This window comes from Xiphophorus maculatus, chromosome 8, assembly GCF_002775205.1.
Source record: "Xiphophorus maculatus strain JP 163 A chromosome 8, X_maculatus-5.0-male, whole genome shotgun sequence".
Taxonomy (NCBI): domain Eukaryota; kingdom Metazoa; phylum Chordata; class Actinopteri; order Cyprinodontiformes; family Poeciliidae; genus Xiphophorus; species Xiphophorus maculatus.
The window spans coordinates 8,593,489-8,615,770 of record NC_036450.1 but is presented as its reverse complement, the minus strand read 5'-3'; the positions used below and the strand labels follow the sequence as shown (position 1 = coordinate 8,615,770).

The 22,282-nt window shown below is 37.3% G+C and overlaps 1 protein-coding gene across 4 annotated transcripts in view; it reads right to left on the bottom strand.

Annotated features, from left to right (window-relative positions):
• Positions 1 to 999: 999 nt before the first annotated feature.
• LOC102219480 (SH2 domain-containing protein 3C-like) overlaps positions 1,000 to 22,282 on the bottom strand; it is a 57,346-nt gene continuing 36,063 nt past the window's right edge. For 3 of the 4 annotated variants that reach the window (XM_014468991.2, XM_023338741.1, XM_023338743.1), the window contains 12 exons: positions 13,997 to 14,125; positions 10,748 to 10,897; positions 9,517 to 9,794; positions 9,340 to 9,417; positions 7,866 to 7,993; positions 7,410 to 7,773; positions 5,913 to 6,042; positions 5,605 to 5,720; positions 5,307 to 5,478; positions 5,093 to 5,204; positions 4,790 to 4,996; positions 1,000 to 2,938 (listed from right to left, as the gene is read on the bottom strand). In XM_014468991.2, coding sequence (XP_014324477.1) covers positions 2,763 to 2,938; positions 4,790 to 4,996; positions 5,093 to 5,204; positions 5,307 to 5,478; positions 5,605 to 5,720; positions 5,913 to 6,042; positions 7,410 to 7,773; positions 7,866 to 7,993; positions 9,340 to 9,417; positions 9,517 to 9,794; positions 10,748 to 10,897; positions 13,997 to 14,125 — 2,040 coding nt within the window. In that variant the 3' untranslated portion in view covers positions 1,000 to 2,762. The remainder of the gene's footprint in view (positions 2,939 to 4,789; positions 4,997 to 5,092; positions 5,205 to 5,306; positions 5,479 to 5,604; positions 5,721 to 5,912; positions 6,043 to 7,409; positions 7,774 to 7,865; positions 7,994 to 9,339; positions 9,418 to 9,516; positions 9,795 to 10,747; positions 10,898 to 13,996; positions 14,126 to 22,282) is intronic. The other variant, XM_023338742.1, reaches the window with a different exon arrangement.

Genomic DNA, 22,282 nt, shown 5'->3' with positions numbered 1-22,282 from the left:
CACAAAGCTCACCCAACATTGCACTGAATAATTACGTCCATTGCCTTAGCTGTGTAAAATCCAGCACCTATGCATGTATACTGCTTCACGCAGTTAATACATGTGTATGAAGACAGATGAGTGAATACTAGTGCAATCTAAAATTTTTGGTAGTTCATGGTTCACCCTCATCATGAAAAACACAATTTGAATCCATTTAAATCAGATGTATCTTCTGAATTTCATTATACCTGCCCATAGATTTAATTTCTTTAGAGATAAATGTCTCAGATGCAATTTTAAAAAAAGAAAAGATTTTGTTAAATAAAACACAGGGACCACTATGGTTGACCACATTAGTTAAACAATCCAGCAGCTCCCAACTGTTTTTTTTATAAATAATTTGTAAAATTACATAATCTGAAGAAATTATGATATTGCAACTATTTATGGTACTGCTCAAATAAACTGAGGAGTTGTTGTATTTGTCTTCTGTCTCTAGTCTTTAATCTCAAATATAGCTGTAAAAACACCCCTTTTATCAGCTATTAGCATTAGGTTTTAACTCTCATAATGGTCATGAAATAAGTGATTTCAGTAAAATAATTGGCGCCACAATTATCAGCCAGTATATCAAAATGGAAGACTGGCTGTTTCTAAAATTATGAGTGCTTATATATGCAAAGCATGCATTTATCTGACAGATGTTTTATACACCTTTACCATGTTAAGTAATGAGGACATAGACAGCAATGGACTACCTCAAAAATGTTTTCACCAAGATACTGTAAGATTTGTGACAACAAAATAACAGACACCAGTCAGACATCAGATTAGAATATGAAGGAAATGATTAGAATAACTGACTGTATTGATGTTTGCATTTTATTGTTTTTCTTAAAAGAATCAAACGCATCCACACAAGCATTTGTTTTATTTGAAAAAAAGTGAATTATTATGTACAGTACAAAAAAGAAAAAAAAAAAAAAACATGAGATCAGGCCTGAATCATTTCTTGACTTTTTTTTTTTTTTTTTGCTTACTTCATACAAATAAAAGCACTTCACATCAACATCATGTCAGTGAAACCTAAACCAGTAGGTATCATCTTGGTCACAAAACAAGCAAGATCTGTGTAATTTCTTCCTGCCTCTGTGTAATGTCTTTATTCATTTTTTCTTTTTTTTTGCTGACTAAAGTGCGCCCTCTCCTGTTGGAAGTGGCACATGGCACCAACTCTCCAGAATAGATCATGGATCCAACATCCACAGAAAAGTTCAAATGCACAACTGTGGGGGTAGACGGAACATTTTCAGGAAAAAGTTGATTTGATATCTCACATGATATCTCCAATTACCTATTTGAAAAGTAAAATCCCTTAAGTATCTTGAGAGTTCCCAGCTGAAACGATTGCATAGCTCTGAGAGACGCCGACAGCCTTCTCAGACCAGTTTACAGCAAAAATACTTGAAAATAAAACAGATGTTGTTCCAATTACTTTAGCTCTATTGTTGAAACATAAATTGAAAAACATACAGCCATCATTCAAGCTAAACATAAATTAAACATGACATACAGTTGCGTCTCTGTAAAATACAATATTATCTTAAGATTAATTTATTTTTGTAATTTTACTCAACAAGTGACATTGTATCATAATCCAGTGTTTGAGGGAAAGGTTAATCAGCAAAATCTGATTACCACCATAACATGTTGAGGATGAACTGTTATAACTGCGCATGTATCTAAAGCACTAAATGCATTTGGACCGCACAACTGCAGGAAAATTGCATCACCAAGTTCAAGGCAGCGTAAAAGTTTCCCCTAGGAGAAAATACCACATCTTACACAGATGAATGCTGCAGTTCGTGGGCCACATTGTTTTGTTCAGCAACCTTCTCAAGACACACTTTGCCCATCATTGTGTGCTTATTGAGAAACTATGATCTGAAAAGAAAGACTCACTCCAGTCACAGATTACATCCAACTCCAAAATCCCTGCAGCTTGTCTTCTTTTTTCTTATACATTTTCCTCCCACTAAACCTTTTCTTGCCATGTTTGGATCCAAAGTCTGTCACTTTTTGAACTGGATTACAAAAACAAATTAATTTATTTGCTGAGACGGACTTGCACTTTCTCTGCATTTATAATGCATGCCTGATACATTTTTAATAGGACTAGATGGGATTGCGTGATCCATATAAAATAAGGTCTTGTTAGCAGGGTTCCTTCGTAATTAGCACTGAGAGATTCATGAGTTTCACTTAGCAGTGGCCACAGTGTTTTGATATTATTTTAAAAAAACAAATAAATAAAACAGCAGAAACAAAAATGGAGGAGTAGGCTTATCGATGCACGCATACTCACAAAGACTAAACATCTCGAGAGCTATGTAAAACGTTACAGTTATCTTGGCTATAGTTTGTGACAGCAGTCGTAGGTTTGAGTTTTACTGGAGTGAAGCCAAATTTTGCAGCTTCACTTGGCCCTCAGAGCCCACCGTACACATGTTCCCATCGAACAGCTTTTCCCTCAGATTTAAATATTTTAGCAGGTTAGTCCACAGGGAGGTAGGTACACATGATTTTTTTTTTTCATTTCCACAGTGAGTGCCACACTTGTTCTAAGTAAAGAAATCTCCTCGTGCACTTTTAGCTGCCTCCTCATTCATTTCTGCTTCTTTCACATCATCATCCCCACTTCCGGCACAAAATAAAACCATACCACTGGGAGTGGTAAGTGCAACAAGTTGTTTTGGCGATCTGGAGTTTCTGGGCTGATGCTATAGCTCGCTGTGACGCACAGGAGGCTCCAGTTTGTGCGACAAAGCTGTGAGAACTTTGTCGAACTTCTCGTAGCGCTCCGACTGGTTGCCCTCAGACCCGCGGCTGCCCCACAGCAGACGCATCTGAAACTCAGTCTGGAAGACCTCGTGTATCTCGGCTCGCTCCTGGAGTCCTGAAAAGGAGAAGTGATAAGGGTATTCAATGAAGATTTCATTGTAACTATGGTATTTAAAGAGAAACAGAGCTAAACAGAAAGATACTCTTGATTGTTTTGTACAAAAATCAAAGTTCTGCATCAAAAGAAGCAGGGAAATAACAACCATAGGGAGAACAAACAAGGGAATTGATGCAGCTTTTTTAGTGAAAGCGCTCTGGGGAAGGACACCATTAAAATCTCCTTGTTGAGATGGTCACATAGGTTAATAATCTTTATAAATACAGAGGAAACATCTCAATTCTAATTTGTTTAAGGCCTAATTTAATAAGTAAAATTGCAAAAATTTGAAAAGGAAGCCTTGATAATTTGACATGCTTGATTAGGACAGAGGAAGTAATAAATTTTCCTGTGATCTTACAGATTTCTTCTGTTTATGCTTTTTTGTCACATCTAAATATTTTAGTTCAAACAAAATTTAACACCAAATATATTCAGAGTAAATACAAAAAGGCAGTTTTCCAACGGAGATTTCGTTTATTAAATTGAAAAAACACCCAAAGCCAGCCTTGTCGAATCACAATATCTCCATCACATTTAAGTCTAGACTTTGATAAAACCACTTCAAAATCTCCACTTTGCGTTCATGAGCAATTCAAAAACTTGCTCTGTATTATTGTTCTGTTGTGACCTAAAACATCTAGAGCCTAAAGCCATGAACTAGCGGTCAGACTTTCTTGGTTTTAGAGATAAATCAGATACAGTCTGACAAATATAAGTTGGCTCATTGGGTTCTTTTTGCTCAGCTGTGGTTTTCCCCTTTAAACACATGGAAGCGATTTTTGCCCAGTTTCTCTCTTGTTGTTGAATCACAAACACTGATTGATACCAGTGAGACCTGCTGTGTTTTAGATGTTATTCTGCGCTCTTGTATGACCTCGGAAATGAGTCATTTATAGGCTCAATGAGTTTGATAAACAAAATCAACATTTTAAAATGGTATTTTATGTATTTTTTCATTAATTCTGTCTGATATAAAACTGATGATCTGAACAAAGTGTGACAGTAAAAAGATAAGTGTGCATTTGATGCAAGAATGAGATGATACTCCAATAAAAGATTAATATACTTTAAGTAATTTTTCACATTTTTACAAGAGATGCCACTAATTACAAAAAATGCTGTCACTGAATTTGGATGAAACCTGTTTTTTGTGTCAAGCTTCTGAAAGAACATTTAGATGTATTTAGATGCAACTGACAGTATTTAAATCAACTGAATTCACTTAAAGTCTAATTTGCAAAAGGTTATATAGAGCTTGTGATGTCACAGTAATAACTTATATGCTAGTAATCTCCCACTTGTTAGATATATTTCACCAAAATGTGGCCAGTAAGGATAATTAACAACATGAATACTGACAATGATAAAAATAACAATAAACTTTTAAAGTCATAACCACCTACAAAAGAAAAATATTTCCAAACATAGCAAGGGTTTAAAGTTAAACATGTTAATGATTGGATTCACCCTCAATGATAAAAGGGTCACGGTGATCGATTGGTGGTTATAATACAAACTGTAGGTGTTGGCTAAAAGCTATTGACAGGCTGTTCAATAAGGCAGTAATGGCATCAAACACGAATCCAAAAGCACATTATTTGGATCAATGAACCAAACACAGTAACCATATGCATGGGGTCGATACACCAGATCATTGGTGCTGTGACCCAGCTTATTTACCTAAAGTGTTCAGAAAAATAAGCATCTAATTCACATAAAACCACAAGGCGGTTTCTTAGTTTTGACCACACAGTGATCATCACAGAGCTGCAATCAGTCTTCCTGAGGTTAACGTGGAAGTCTCACCCTGCAGCCTGGTCTCAGCAGTTGTTTTGTAGATGTCCCCGTGATGTGCAATGGTACGTGCAGCCTCTAGGTGGTGCATGACCACGTCCACGCCCGCCTCGGAGCTTTCCCAGGGTTCGAGCACCTCCCCGACGGCAGCGCCTCTCTCCAGTAGAGACAGGACTGGGAGGATGTGGGGGAAGGAGGTGCTGGACATGACACTGGACTCTGGACGAAAAAGACAGGGTTGGAGTTCAGTTGAGAAAATAAACATGAGATGATACTCATGTTAACTAACCAAACAGCTACTGGCTAGCAGCTCACCTTTGCCATCATTCATGTTTTTCAAGAATGGTTTGAGTTTCTTCTCGTACAGAATAGCGCCCTCTGTATGTCTCTGGCGTAAAGTCACCCATGTCTGTTCCAGGCGGGAAATCTGAAGCAAACGAATGACAAAAAGAAATCAAGACCATGCTGGACTTTCTGCCAAAATGAAATTCCTTGGTATCCTCACTAGTGATGGTGATAGATGACTGACCTGTGGCATCTCCAGGGCTCTCATCACAGCCGCAAAACCAAACATGTTTCCCAGGTTACTTTTCAATTCTGCTGCTAACTGGATGGTCTTATGGAGCAGGGCCGCTCTCTCCTCTGTACTTCCTGTACAGCCAAGGAGGTCCACGGCCATCATGATAGACATGGTGTAGAACCTGAAAAAATAAAAATAAGGTTCTAATGTAAAAAACAGAAGATTATGCCATGTTTCAAATACTTACACAACATTTCAAAACTGTTTCCGTTTAACTTTCTCCACATGTAAAGAAATGTATTTGTACCTCTCCAGCAGGTCAAGTCTCAGCTGATGCCCATGTGGTAAAGTCAATAACTCCAACCCTGAGGACACTCCCATCATCCTTTGCATCTCTGTTGTTACACCTAATATTCTAGCAACCTGAACCAGAGAAATAAATATACATATATTATAATATTTATGTTTTTTGTCATGCCAGCTGCAGTGAGCTTGTTTCTCTTTGCACCTATAATTACGCATGCAAGCTTGGGTCAGTATGTGTGTGTGTGTGTGTGTGTGTGCGTGTGTGCGTGTGTGTGTGTGTGTGCAAACTGCTTGTATGTGTACACATACCTTACAGTCGACGAGTGTGATGTGTTTAGCTGCGGTACTGGCATCGACTTCACCCAGCAGCTCTTTGACTCTCTTCAGGACTGACATCTCCAGAGGCTTATTTTCAGCAGGAAGTAGATTAGACTCATACCTGCAGAGGGAGTGTTTCAGAGATATAGGAAATAATGGACCATGACAGAACTCGGAGCAGTAAATGCTGCTGCAAAAATGTGGAGAAACGTAGGTTACACAATTTTCTGACCCATAAAGCTGTTCAGCTTTGAATGGATCCAGATTTTTACAGAGTTAATCTGTTCCAAATATATAAAAAAAATAGATCACTGAAAGATAAATTTTGAGTATTTTTTTTGGAAAATAGCTTTTGTCCGTACGGTATGCACTGAACCATTAAACTACAAGCTAAGACATGGTTTAGCAACAGAACCATCAATATTAAATGTCGCAAGTCTATTTGTCAAAACTTATTTTTAATATACAAATGCAGCCTTTTGAACATGTGTTCATACACATCTTTAAATGTCTTCCATGATAGTGTTTCAGGACATTTTTAGCATGACTGTAGTGACCACTAGATAAATGGAAATCTCAAAAATCTTGTCTGTTATAATCATTAAATGCACAAACACATACTCATGAGTATTGAAGCTGTCACTGAGTGAAGAAGAGGTTATATTACCAGTTCTACATATCGATCAAAGGTCACCTGAAATTTTTAAAAACACAACACTGCATGTTTGCATTGATTTCAGGAACAAGCTATGAACAATGATTCTCTCTTTTTATAAGCATTATAAAAAGAAAACACAAGCTTTGTCTTCTTAAGTATCTAGTAAGAATGTGTCATATAATTATATTAAGTAATGTGGAGAGAGGTTAGTTAGTCTTGGACTTTACTTCTTTATTCTAATGAAAATCAGTATTTATATGTAATAATCACCCATATACCCAGAGTGTTGCTCAGATTTTAGGGTAATTTAGCAGAGTTACAGACATGGAGGGTTGCTGCCTGCTCAATTGCTTTCATGTTTAGTTTTAAATGTATATAAAAATCTCTAAAAAAAAAAAATCTATAAAAAAGAGAAAAAAATCTTTTTCTCTTTTTTCTCTAAAAAAAAAAAATCTATAAAAAAGAGAAAAAAATTTAAGATAAATAACTGATAGTCTGACAAAAAAGATGTCAGCTGAAGAAACTATGTGACTAATTCACTTGTGCAAATATATGAGCTATTTTGTTCTTTGGCCATTATTTAAAACACAATCAGCACATATATATATATATATATATATATATATATATATATTTTTTTTTTTTTTTTTTTTTTAATTTAATTTAATTTTTTTTTGAAGAGATCTATTTTTGTACTATTTTTACAACAGAAAACACACATATTTGGTTGTTTTTCAAAGCCCACATTTGTTCATACTGAGTTCATCTTTTTAAGAAAGACAACATCTATAGATTTTGCCTGTTAACCCTAAACTTCCTCCTGGATGTACCTGGATGGTCTGAACAAGGAGGTCGACTCCACCAACGGGGCAACAGATGTCCCGTCTCCTTCTCTGCCTTCACCTTTCCTCAACTCTTCTACTCGCAGTCGCTCTACGTAGCTCTTAGTTGGGGGTTTGGGTGGCCCGCAGGGTCTGAGGTCACAGTAACTTCCAGCCGTCTCCAACGACTGCGATCGATAGGCGGAATGATGGGCAGGCGAGGAGTGTACCGACTGAGAAGTTTGCGTGGGATATTCAGTGGGAGCGCTGCCGTCCAAGGGGCTGAGCTGAGGGTCGCTGGAACGGCGCATCACGGGGGAGGGAGGAACGACAGCCAGGGCCCGTCCGCCTGAGTGGGCTCTCTGCCTGGTGACTGGATAAAAAGAGAGACGAGCCTTCAACTCTCTGCAGAAGGTGCCTGTGTAATGGCAATGTATTATTTATGTGTCGGAGTCTGTCACTTACCAGCACTATACGCAGGAGACAGCGGGGTTTCCCCGACAGGCGACAAGGGGCAGCGGTACTCCTGAATCTGGTCCATACTCATCGCACAATTGCGCATTGCGTCTTTGTGATGGTGAATGGTTGATGGGCTGCAAACGGCATTTTAAAGCTTGCGTTATATAATAGGAGCCATCTTGTTACGGATGTAAATATTCTTTCTTACAGGGTGAGGGAAGAAGGAATGATTTAGTTTGTGAAACGGTCACAATAAAACTGCATTTCTGTTATTTATGAACTACAACAAGGCAGAAGCAGACATGAATTTGATTTTAAAACAGGAGAAAATAATCAATATCTGGGATTCACCACCATTATAAGCAATACAATTTTTCTTTTTTACAAAAAATTTAAAAGTCTGGTTTGCATTTATTTTCAACCTCTTTTACTCTGATAGACCAAAATAAAATCAAGTGTAAACAAATGTCTTCTGAAGTGCCCAAGATCTCCTAAAAGCCATCCACCCTGAGAAGATGGAGCCAAGAGGCCAATTTTAACTCTGGAGGAGCTGCAGAGTTACACAGCTTAGACAAGAGCATCTGACAAAATGATAATTAGCACAAATGAACTCCACAAATCTAAAGTTCATGGAAGACTAGCAAGAATAAACCCATAATTACTCCTGCTTGTAGTTTCCCTCAGGCGATGTGTGGGACTCTGCAAACATGCAGAAGATGACATGACAGTCAGATGAGATCAAGGTCAAATCTTTTGGCTCACATGCCTTAGATCACCAAAACTGGACGTCATCCTAAGCATATCACCCGTAAAGCAAAACAATTGCTGCATCACACTGTGGTGATGCTTTACTGATCAGGATTGGTAGTAAGATGCTTGAAGAAAAATCGAGGATTAACATTTGAGACTCGGGAGAACCAAAGCAAACTCATGTGTTGGACCAGCATAGTCAAAGTCCAAAATTAATTTAGTCAATTTGTGTGGACCAAATGATGGTCCAGACAAGCTCTCCATCCAATCTGATTGAGTCAAAGTTCTTTTGAAAAGAAAATTGGGCAAAGATTTTAGTTTCTAGGTCATACAAAGCGTGCAGACATTTGCAGGTAAGGTGGTTTCAGAGTATTGTCTCATAGAGGCTTAAACCAAATGCACACTACACTTGTCACATAAGTTAGTAATAAATTTTAACCATGTTTTGTTTTTACTCCATTTCATAATTGGGCATTAAATATATTCTAAATAAAGTATTTTGAAGTTAAGGTTACAATGTCACAAAACTTTGGTATCTTGTCTGCTCCTCATTGGTAGATTCATCAAGTTTTAAACGGCTCCATGCCGTTTAAAACTTGCTTCACTGGGTGCAGAAGTGAACAGTTCTCATCACAAAGGGAAGTACTACAGGTGTCTGTGAAGTGAAGGGGCTCTAGGAGTGTGGAGGGAACCAGAGCAACACCATTGTTGTCACACACATAAACACAACCTGCATTCGGACACAGGCTCCGGCTCTGGCTCAGGTGGGGCCAACGGCGTCTCAACTGGACTGGGGCTGTCTGAATCACTGATTATGTATGCAACATAAAAAAATCAATAACATTTTTCACAAAGCTGCAAAAGAGAGAGGACTGTCAGAGAACATCGGCGTCCGCGCTCTCCTCACCTGTGAGGCATCATCTTTTCTGTCGTCAGCCCGTCCGTCATGGTGACACTTCGTCGCTTGATGTACGCCCCCCTCTGGCTGGACGGCGAGTAGGCAGAGCTGTGCTTGCTGTTGGACAGGGCGAAGGTCGCCTCCAAGTAGCGCAGAGGTAGAGTCCTGCTGACGGGACAGTAGATGTGGGCGCCGCTGGACTGCGAGACGGCTTTGCGTTGGCCCACGTAAAAGCGCACAAGCTCCTGAACAGAGTCGAAGCTGTCTGATTCCAACATGTACTGCACCTGAGGAAGACGAGGAAGGAAGGTTATGTTTTGAACGCTTGCTTAGAACATTTATTCTATTCTGTTCTATTATTTATGAAGTGAGTAAAATATCTGCAGTTTCTCTTGATCCCCCAATAAAAGCACTGGAATGATCTCATAGCTGGTAAAAACACATAAAAGAAAGAGTAAGCAGGATCGCAGCTGGTCAGCTTTGTACACCTGCACCATGTTAGCAGAGACAACAAGACAACGAACACAAAAATATCAAATGAAAAGTGAAATATTTATCGTCTTGGCAAAGAAAAACTTTCCAATTCAGCTTAAAATGCAGAACTCTTGTGTCGTTGCTAAAATAAGCAGTTAAACACGGTGAAGTTTGATAATTTAGGACAGACCTAACATGTGGCAGCCTGTTGCTAATGAAATAGTCACATAATATCAAAGTTGAACACAATGACTCACTGGGCAAACTCCCAACAGATGAGAACAAATGCATCATTAATGCTATTAGTTACAAGTGTAGTTTTCCTGATGAGCAACTTAAACCCAGGAGGTGGCAGACGTCTTTGATCTGGAGCTTCTGCTGAGTCTGACTGTGTCGAGTGTGCTGTGACCATAAAATAAGTGTTTGTTTTTCTTTTCTCTGGGTTCTGCACGGAACCACAAAGGCAGGTCCCTAAACTTCCTTCATTTTCAAACATTTCCATTCAAGTTGATTATATTGTCTGTATGCAGGAATAGAAATTCACTACAACTGGTTGCCATATACACCAGATCAGATTTTTACATCCTCATTGTCTCTTTAAACATTTTTCCCACTGATCTTTGCTTTTCAAAATGTAATAAAATTAAGAAAGATATCAAAGAAATTCTTATCATATTTTACGTAACAAAAAGTATCTCAGATTTTCACATTGACTGCTTTATATTTTCTTGCTCAAAGATAACTGCTCTAAGAGAAGTTGACGTACCTTGGTCTCATTTGATTTCACCAGAACTTTGCTGATCTTGAAGTGGAGCACCTCATTGTCCCATCGACAGGTCAAAACATAATCACCAATATTGGTCAGGGAGTCTCGCACAAGGAAATCACCGTTTCGCAAAACCAGAGACTCAGACACCTAAACGGGAGAAAAAGCCCAGTTAAGTAAAAAATAAAATAAAAAAAACTACAATGCAAATAGAAAAAGAGAAGCAAACTTGGCTACATTAGTTGTGGCATGTGTATGAACAATTTGTTTCTCACAATTTGAAAGATGAATAATTGAATTAGGAAATGTGTGGTTATTTATAACAGTTCCCAGGACTTAGTGCTGCTGAACAAACATTTGTCCCAGTGTTAAACAGATTTTTCACACTGATTCAGTTTTTATGATCCATTTAATACTCTACAACACCAATGAAGAGCCAATCTAGAAAACTAATGCTCCATTTAAGATCAACGAAACAGTGTCAAGCTGCACATATCATTGCCAACTAAAACAGCACTTGTGGAGAAAAAGAAATCCCAAATATCCGTTAATTAGATGTGTGGAAAAACAGGCACTAAAATCAGCCTGAGGAGTATGTCTTTTAAAGCAACCTGTAAGAAGGCTGCTTGTGAAGCAGATGGTAAAAAGCGTTAAATTCTTTAAACAAACCATGAAATATGCAGTGCAACAAAGCCAAAAGGAAAACAGTGTCACAGGCCAGCAGGAGGCAGCAAATACACAGATCAAAGGCCTCAAATTCATGCAAAGCTTTTATCTCCCCCAGTGCCAAATGTTATTCTGTAAAAAGGAGTAGGATTGTGTTATTAGAAATTCAAAAAATATGAAGGGAAAGCTATATGATTTCCTTAAAAGTGAGATATTTTAACTTTAAAACAATGGTTAGAGAATGAGGAACCTAATCAGGAGGGGTGGATGGGATTAAACTGATTAAAATAAACTCACTAAGTGCTATCTTGGTAACCTGGCCTGGGGTTTTCCCCAAAGTTTAAACTGGGGGAAATCCTTGAATATATGAATACTTTACGTAAATTAAAGGAGCAAAAACATGCAGATGGCACAAATTGATGTTTGTGTTTGAAAGAGAAGCAGGTTGATCAAGAGCCAGAGAGACGAAGAAGATGAAGATGAAGATGTACCCTCCACATGTGCACCCAAACTGTGTGTTTATGTGTATTTGTGTCTTTGTCACCAGCTGTGAAGCTCAACTGCGTACATCAGCAACATACGCAGCTGTCTGTTTGGCAGAGTCTCCCTCCTTCCAAACGCTAAAGCAATTGCTGCCGAGCTGCGACAGATGATGGGCTTCATTAATCAGTGTCGTTCTGTGAGTAAACCGCCTAAACTGCGCTTTCAAAGCCAGAGATGATGTCGGAGTAATCACTCTGCTAATACCATGTGATTACAGGCACAAGTGTATTCTGTGTAATATTTGTTCAATGTAAAAGAATTTCTATTCTTACACAAAAGTTGCTTATTTCTTTGGCTTGGATTTATGTGTGTGTAACCAGGACGAATTAATCTGGAGGTAGAGTTGCATCTGCTTTCATTTGTGTCTAACTACTATTCCTGTATTTGTTTTCTAGAAAATTGACCAACATTCAAAACTGTTGTAATTAAGATGACATTTTTAACAAAAAACATAATTAAGCCTTAAAATTTCCATATGACATGTTGGCTTTTATGCCTGTGAGCCTGTTAAAACTCTTAAAACATGACCTACACCCAGCTGGGAAGCCCATGGCAACGCCACTAAAATCAGTTAGTGTCTACTTATTTTCGTAATAAGATATTTTCAGCAACAGCAAGGTGTTTAAAATGAAATCAGAAGAATCAAAACTGTTCCTCCTATTTAGAAGGAAACAAAATAATTTTGAGCCATGGGTGTGATTAAGATGATAATATGCACTTTCAACCTTTTTTTATTCTCTTGACGGTTTTGCCAAAAATACAAAATGTAAAAGAAACTGAAAGCTGAAAAGCAGTAATTTCCAAACTCTTTGACCTCCAAAATATTTCAGAAATGGTTTTGTTAGGTGTGTGTTGTTTACAGTCACACCAATACAATTTTTTTCTCTGCCAAATTTCACACATAGTTTCACATATTTTCAGCTTCTGAACTCAGACGGTGTGAACAGATTTGTAAACAACCTTTTTTATTTTGACCTTCTTAATCTTCTGACACACTCTCAGATTTATCTGTGTACTTTGTGTAAAGTTCTGGATATGGACATATTGTTAAGAACATGTGGTCCTTGAACTGTAAAATTCAGCTTTAACACTCATTCATTAAATACATAATGTCTTTATATCATTCATTCATTTTCATTTGTGCTTTTTGCCCCCAATTTGCATCTAAATTCTGATTTGCTGTCTGCAAGGTCTTTCAGGTCCCTCCACAGTGACCTAGTGCTGCTAAGAAATTTTCATGCATACATAATCATAAAACCTCAGAGAAATAGGTGGCACACAGTCACAAAAAAGACAACCGGGAAAAGTAGAAAAATAAACTCTGAAGCTTTGGAAGTTTTTCTAAATCTGGAGGATGAAGGACATAGATGTCTGAAGTGCTTCTGCAGCAGTATAAATAATATTCAGTCCCACTCATAATAAATCCAACCAGGCAAATCCCAGATTTCAATCAGACAGTTGGCAAAGAAGAGTTGTCCACCACATTAATGATAGTTTAATATTTTTGGGTTTGGGGTTTTTGTGCATTGTACATCTATCTAAAGGTCTCAAATATGATTGCAATTATGTATTTTAGCATAAAAAAAACTTACAGTTTTAGGTGGTAAACAGGGTATTTTTATCTTTACAACAATTTAACACTAAAAAGCATTCTTTCTCCAAACTAAAAATGCATTTTGAGATTAGCCATATCTCCCCATTTATTGTACACAAAAAACACAGTCAGCTTTACTTGAGACTGTAATGCTCGTAGTTACCACCAAATTACTTAATTCATTCTTTTTTTAAACATCACAAGAGGAAAACTGATATTTAAAAAAAGCATATATGATGAATTATTTATGACTGAGCAAACCAAAAGCAAACCAAAAACTTTAGGTTTTAAGCTGCTAACTAAACCCACCCGTGAATTTTGTGAACCATTCTTTGGTAATGGAAGTTATGATTGTACTTGTGATTGAAAATTTTTATATTGCTGTTTTACTGTCTTTACTCTGTGCAGTCTGACCAACAATTAAAGAAACCCGACAGCACTAATACCTCTCTGGGTATGTGACCATGGTACCAGCCATGGCTCCGGATGTCAGCAGGGCTCAGCTTCAACTCCTCTTCCAGTTCTTTACGAAGTTTCTCCGGAGGAGACTCCAGCAGGTATTTCTCCTTTGAAAACTGTAACAAATGAGAGATAAAAAAAAATATGGCATCAGTCCAGGTGTAACTGGGCAGACAATACTTATATGGATGTAAATTTAAAAAGGCGATAAAATTTGTCAACAACTTTTTCCAAATGATAAAGACTGCAAAACAAGTATGCATAAAAATATAAATGAACTTTAAAAATGTAACAAAAAATAAGATTCACATGCAAACAGTTATAACAACAGTGATAACTGTTGTTTACAGCCACACCAACACATTTTTTATGTGGCATAGGTCTATGCAATACAAGTCATCACAAAACACAAACACCTGTGCCACAGAAGGCAGCACTGCAGGGAAGCATCACAATGTACAAAAGGATGCACACACCCACTTCTTCAAATCCACACAAAAAACAAAAATACCACAAACAATAAACTAAGAGAGAATCTGTTGAGGAACAATTTAATTGTTTGTTGTTCATACACACTGCAGGGACAGAATTTCACTCGTTAAGTCTTGGCCACTGAGAATGGCTTGGTGAAATTACCGGTCCAGTCATAAAAGCATAATACAGATACATAAAATTTTATTCCAGTGTAAGACGCACTGAGTAATTGGCACTTGACTGCAATTGGATGACTTTTAGCTTGATTCAGAAACTCAACAACACTGCCTTTTTCAATCAGTAAAAGGACCACATGTAAACCACTACCAAGCTGCTCTCACAAAAACTGTCTTCAACACAGAGTAAAAAAAGTTATCAGTATCAAGGATGTGTTTAAAATGAGACCAGACGAAGCACAGAGATGTAAGACATTAATCTCTATGACATGTCAGTCTGCCAGTCTAATTGCAAGAGAAGAGCAAGACATTGAACAGAAATAATACACTGAAAAAATACAGCAATGTTGATCTATTTAATCCTCTGGATCCTTCAATGTTCTAAAATTGACATTATTTTTGCAAATCTCATAGTTAAAGTAATACATGGCCACTTCAGCACTGCAAACTGTGCTAACTGCTCATATAAGATGCTATAAACAGTTTGCAACACATTTTTAGGATATTAGTAAAACCCTGCTTTACAGCAAATGCCCTCAGTGACATCACTTCTCAGTGATGTGGTCATATAAACACTTATTGCTCACAGTAAGAAAGCTGGACAGAAAATATTTTGAATGCTGTTTTTGTAGTATCAGTTCTTCAAGAGAAATCGTAATTTCCTGAAGCCTGCAGGTCAAAGCTTTACTAAAGCCAGACCTCAGAAATTGGCCAGAAAATTGTGACTGTTGCATCTCTTAATATGGCTCACAAATGATCACCAAAAGGAAAAACTGCTGCAAACACACACACAAAGGCCCCTCAGCTGTGTGAGTGTGAATCAGTAAAAGCTGCAAACGTTCAGCTCATTACACAATGTTTTTTTTTTTTTTTTTTTTGCAACCAACGCGCTTAAAGGCTCAGGAGGTAGAGCAGGTCATCCACTAATTGAAGGGTCGGCGGTTTGATCAGTAGCTTCTTCAGTCGACATGTCAAAGTGTTCTTAGGAAGAGCCTCAATTATACACAGCCAACTAGAGTGTGTACATGGCAGAAGGGGATTTCTATGGGCAGAACAGAGGCTTTGTATGTTAATGCTTTGCTAATCAATCAGAAAGGAAATGTCTGAATGCAGCTTATTTATAAAAACATTTTTCAGAATAACTGAAAACAGTTTACTTGGGTTAGAATTACATTTATATCCATGTTATTCATAATTCATTACCTTGCCTTCAATTTGCAATAAATCCCTTTTAATTCCTTCAAGTTCACCTAATCTGCTCTAGTGCTATTTGCATGAAGAAAAATGGGAACTCCCTAAATGGGACCCTGAAGCCACTGTAACGACTGATGGCTGTGGAAAGATTGAGTTCAGACGAGCAACCTAACATAATTAATGCACAAGGCAGGCACACACAAATATCTGTGTGCACACACACAAACTTTGACAGAAATCTGAGCCAGGATAAAAATCCACAAAGGAATAAAAAGTGAAAACAAAATCTTCATGACTGCCAGGATGAGGAGGAATGAGACTGGCGACCAGAATAAACAGTAAACAACCTTGTCGCTAGGGCTAATCTGTTCTTTTTTCCTAATATTTGCCCCAGTTATGTTCCTCTTTTTTCCCCCCAGACCTGGTGTTGTTCACTGACTCACTATCAAATACACACAGTTCACACAAACAGCTCCTCTACCAAATCCTGATAAAGTTACAGCAAGATTGTTGTCAGACTTTTCAGGGACAACACAAACATTATGAGTAAGGATGGGAAGCTGTAATGACCCTTTTATGTACAGCGTGTTTTTTGCACTGCTGCACAAGTGTCCGCGTGTGATACGAGACACAAACACACAATCTTATCACCTTCAGGTTGCTGAGAGGCAAAATTATTAACTTCCTCCTCTCCTCTCGCCCCTCTTCTCTCCCATAATCCTCTGGAGAGGATGGAGGAATATCACCACAGAGGCGAGGTCTCCCAGATTAGATTCAAGGTGTGTGTGAGTGGGTCTGTGTGAAGGTGAGAACAGGCCAATAAAAAACAGACGGGTCAAGTGTGCCGTTATTGCTTTTTCCCCATCTCTGTGGAAACCCAAGAGGTACCTGGAATGGAACTGATGCTCAACAGTGGAGTCAATGTGTGTGTGAGTGTGTGGGGGTGCACATATATGTCTATATGAAGGGTTATGAGGTAAATTGAACTGTCAACATGGCTCTATTTATGACAGGTTTCATGAAATAGGCTAACATTAAAGGGGAAACAGTGATGGAGACCAGCAAACAATAGACAATAAAAGGTGACACAACAGGCATCTGTATTCTAATATGTGAAGGCAACAAAACACTCACTAAATCCTTTAGAAAAAATACTGTAGTGCAGTTCAACATCTATGAGGTGTTGTTTCTACAACGGCACGGCTGGTACCCAAGTATTTGAAATGCTCGAGTGTTTTTCTTCACAACCTTTGACTTTACAGAATAAGGTTTTGGGTCAAGCAGGCTTAAAAGTTATTGACCTTTGAAAAGGTCCAGATTCAAAGGTTGGCTCGTGATATACCACATTTTTCTCTGCATCTGTACATTTAAATCTTCAAAGTTACATCTTCAGCTTGTGAATTTGATCTTTACCTGCAAATGTATCAATTTAGGTGCAAATTTATTCATTTTCTGGCAGATTTAGGTGTAAAGTAATCATGTTTTTGCTGTATAGAAGTAACATTTTCAAGTGGTCCGGCCAAAGCCCCAGATTGAATAACAGTGAAAATGTTCAGCAAATCCAAGAAGAGTTTGGAAATGCTGTCTTACTATCACTTGCTAAACATGTTCTTTAAACATGTTTAAAGAAAATGTAAATAAAATTTAAAAAGTGATCACCAGTTTGCAATATTTTAGTAAGTCATTTAATAAATGCCTGTATCATTACATTTTTTATGAAAAAGAAACATTTTAACTCAGTGAAAATGATTTTTAATCTAGATCTGGTAAGATCTGGAATAATTTTGAGCTAAACTTTAATATCAAAAGAAATATACAAGTTAGTATTGCTAATATTAGCTATTCTGGATCCTAGAAAGAACAGTAAGATACTTTCATCTGTTTTCCAATTTGCCATTTGATTGCACTCAATTTAGGTGTGTTATCACTCCCAGATCAGTTACTTTGAGACAAATTGGATCTGAAGTTGTAGGGAGAAGCAGAAGAAGATGATGATCAAGGACAGTTCTTAAATGCTGTGAAAGAGAGCAAAACATATCTTTTAGAAGAATATATTACCTCCTCGCAAAAGTGGAACAACGGGAATAAGTAGAGTGGGAGTCAGTGACAATGACTAATGTGATGTTTTTATTGCAGTTACAAAGATGGAGAGGATACCCTTTACTATCCTGACTGCTTAGTCTCAATTCTCAAGGTGCATGTACTTCCCTTTTTACTTTTAAGAGTAGATCTTCCTCTGCCACATTTATTAGATTGTTTTTACCATGTCCAAAGATTTACTTTTCAATAATTGTGTGTGGCAAGCTTTTGCCACACACAATTATTTTCAGTGTGTGGCAAAAGCTATTTTTAACTTTACCAAATGGTGGAAAAGAGCAACTGGTCATTATGGTTAAAAGTTGTGAAAACAAAACAGTGGGGTGGAAGATTTTTCACCCCTTCACTATTTCATTTATTTCAATTCTGGTCATTTCTGATTTGACAATTATGAACAAAAAAGAAGAACCATTAAAGACACATTTCACACCATAGCAACAGCTAAGGAAATTTTCTATAATTTATTAATAGTCTACTGTAATGAAATATTTCTTAAATAAACATGATTGTCAGAAGGTAATTTGATTTAATCAGGGACAATCTGTCATAAAAATAACCAAAACCAACAGGATCAGAGTAAATACAAAGTTTTTAGAAAATATTACACTTAAATTAGAATATTTGACATGCAAATACTGTTATGATTACTTGTCTCCACAATACATCAGTATATATATAAAAGCTCAAGGAACACCACAGACTTTTATGTACACTCTTATGGCTGTTATGTATATTTTGAACATGACCAGAAAAGCTTCAAAGTTGAATATTATGTCACTTTCAAACATAAATATTAAAGTTTTTATTGTCATTGCATGCAAGAGTTCACTCATTCACTGGCCTTTTCTTGTTGATGAGTTGCACCAGACAAGGGAATGAGCACAATTCATTAAGAGAATATGTAAGAGTTGCAAGAATAGATTCAGTAACACAATATCCCTAAAGCGCAGTTAGAAGTATCATGGTGAGACACAGAAAACGGTTAAATTAGGAGCAGACATGAAAACAGGCAAGAGGAAAACAGGCGTATGAGCACAGCAGGAACTCTCCTCTACAGAGACATGAATAAAGTCAACATAAAGACAAGACATCAAACATTCAGGAGGACACAGAGGCAGACAGACAGACAGACAACAGAAACTCATTAATGTAGACAGAGAGGCAGACATGGAGGAAGACAGGTAGCCCATTAGCAGATGAGAGGGAGTTTAGGCAATTTAGCAGCTGATGCAGGACTTTTTTTCCCTAGGGAGGGTGAATGGAGTGAAAGGGATTGGTGTGTGTGTGTGTGCGCACAATAATGTGTTTTGGTGTGCATCTTTTGATGCATCTCTATGTGTATGTGCATATCTGTGAGATCTACAAAGATAAATCTGGTATTTCTAGGGCACATGAGAGAAAACACCAACAGGTAACAACAAGCGACAACAGAGAGAGTCAGAAACTATGACAGGAGGTTTAGCAGGTCAGCACACGTGTGAAAATGAGTTAAAGATAACATAGTGTGATCCATCACCTAATTTACACCAACATTCACTTTAGACTACTGTTCTCACTGCAGGCCAATTACGCGGTTTCGTCTCAGGGCTTTTACACTTCCTCCAAGTGAAAATTGACATCACTATCACTCAAAATCATGAAGTAAAAAAAAAAAAAAAAAAACGGAACCACCTAAACAGAAAATAAATGAAAGGGATGATAATGGGGAGAAATTCAAAATATATGCACATATTTATGCATATATTACACAGCCTTCTTGATATGGTGTATGTGTGTCTTACTCTGGTTCTTTGAATTTGTTTTGTGTGTCTCTCTCAGAACTGATTATAAGCTCTGTCCAGTTTGCATACTCTCTGCCGGCACAAAATGAAATATTATAATTAGGAATGTCCAAATCCAGTTTGAAATATCAGGATCAAACTCGATCAAAGCATTTTTAAAGGTTAGTTCCAGGGTCTTTGAGAAGATCGCCACTGTCAATCAGCTGTTTACGTCAGCCAAAACGCATTTCTGCTTATAGAGAAATGAAAATATCAATAATAAGTACAAAATACAGAAGCTACTTACAAACCATTAAAGCTATTATTTCTGTCATAGATAATATACACTTCCACATATTAGCCTGACATGAATAACACTACATTTTTTTTAACTGAATAACTCTGGCCTACTGAGTAAGAACAGCAGCATGTGTTCCTGAGAGAACAGGGAACAAAGATTGGCTCTGCATTGTTATAGAAGAAAACCATTTCTGTATTAACAAAAATTATTTAAAAAATTGTTTATTTTCAAGTACTCTTTTAGGTTGTTGCATATGTAGTTTTAGGTTTTTTCTATTCTTGCAACAACAAGAAAAAAAAATTGACCTGATTTTACCTATCAACTCAGAGTATAAGTATCAGATATCTGTTATTTAATGTCTTTGATTATGTTTGTCAGCCCCCCAGTGAGACATGTTCATTATGTCTTAACACACCTACATAATGTAAGCAGTTATGTAGGTTGTTGTTGTTTTTTTTTAAGTTTTTTTACTTAAAAAAAAAACACAAGTACTTTTGTGTGCCTCTCTCAGAACTGCACTGTGGGAAGTACACATTATTCTGTCTAATTAGGGTTCTTCTCTAATAGAAATATTTTATTTTCTATGTCTCTCACACCAAAGGTTATCAATAAGTCATATCACAGCAGTGAGAAAACATGCTAACATTACCCTAGAATATTAAGAAACTATGACACAAGAAAACAATGCTAGCAAGAATGTCTCTTGAAAACTAACTACATGTGTCAAAGAAGGTATGTTAGCAGAAACAAATGAAAACGGTGTGTAACGTAGGTGACAACGTCAGAACATTACAAGAGTATTTTTAAAACTAGCTAACATTGCAGATCATGACTCCTTGCACAGAAACTCCGCTTGGGGCTAAACGTCTGTAGATGTGAAGAATTTGATGAACGTGATGTTAATTTTTTTGTTGTTTGAAAATATGAAAGATACATTTTACAAATTGCATAAACTAACTTTTTTGAGTTGAGTTGTTCAGATTTCTTTTAAAATAAAAAACCATAAAAACTTATGTTGCATTAAATGAAAATGCAACATAAGTTGCATTTCCATTTATTTATTTCTTCCCCTTGTATAGAAATGTAAGCAACAAAAAAATTATCCGTACTGCAGTGAGGAACTGTTTAAAGGCAAAGGATATAAGTAGGAATTATTGTTATTACCTTAAGTCACCTAAAGCATTTTGTGAGACTGTCTACTGTGCGGTGTGGAAATGAATGAAAGTATTGGACAGAGAAGCACTACAAAGTAATAGTTCAACAATATAATGACAGAAATGGTTTATTTCAAAACCATTTCGAAAGGTTTGCTCTGTTTGGTGACATTAATTTGAAAAATAAGTCTTGCATATGTACCCTGCGAAACAGTGCAGCAATTTATAAAATAAAGTAGTTTATTTCAAAATCTCAATGCAAGAGCAAAATAGCAAGAGAATAACAAAAGCCAGGCAAATCTTGGGTGTGAAGGCATGAGTAATAAATGAAATGGAAAGTGTTTGATGACAAATCTAAAAACCTGCAGTAAAGAAGGAAAGCACCTGGCATTTACAAGCGAGTATGGAAAGTAAAAAATAAGGAATGCATTCCAACAGGAACAGCACCAAACAAAGGAGAAGAATGCACTCCAAACAGACGGCTGCGCTCGGTTTTAAGCTCGCGTCAAAATGTTGGGTCTTTCTTCTTTGGCTGGCGTCAGAAGGCTGGGTCTTTCTTCTTTGGCTGGGGGGACAGCCTCTAACCCCGTTGTCAGGGTAACACTCTGAACCATGGTGGTGTTAGTGGTGGTGGGCTGTTCCCACCTCCTGCACACACACACACACACAAAATCTCAAACGGGCTTTAAGGCAAATGGTTCAGATTTCAGAGAACCTTCCTTCACGTTTATCTTTCTCCTTCTCATCACTTCACCCCTCTTCATCCAGATGTCTCCTTTTTTCTTCTGATGATAGGGTCACGGATTACTGGTAGAAAAAAACCGTGAATCCTCATATTTTTACATTGCAGCCACAAACACAGTGGCTGTACACCTTTATGAAGGTTTATGTTTACATCTATGTTAAAAATCACTCCTTTCCAGATAGTTGTAATCTCTGTGTTGTGGCCTCCAGTCTAATTTCTACTCTTAAATTCACGGCCATTGTCATAGCTGCACATCAAGTTACATGGTCAGTGTTTTATCCATTGAAGGGGATTGCCTGTAACATTAGATCTCTTTATTGTTCTTGGCAAGATGACATGCAGTGGGATGCAAAACAAATTCAGCTTTTATTG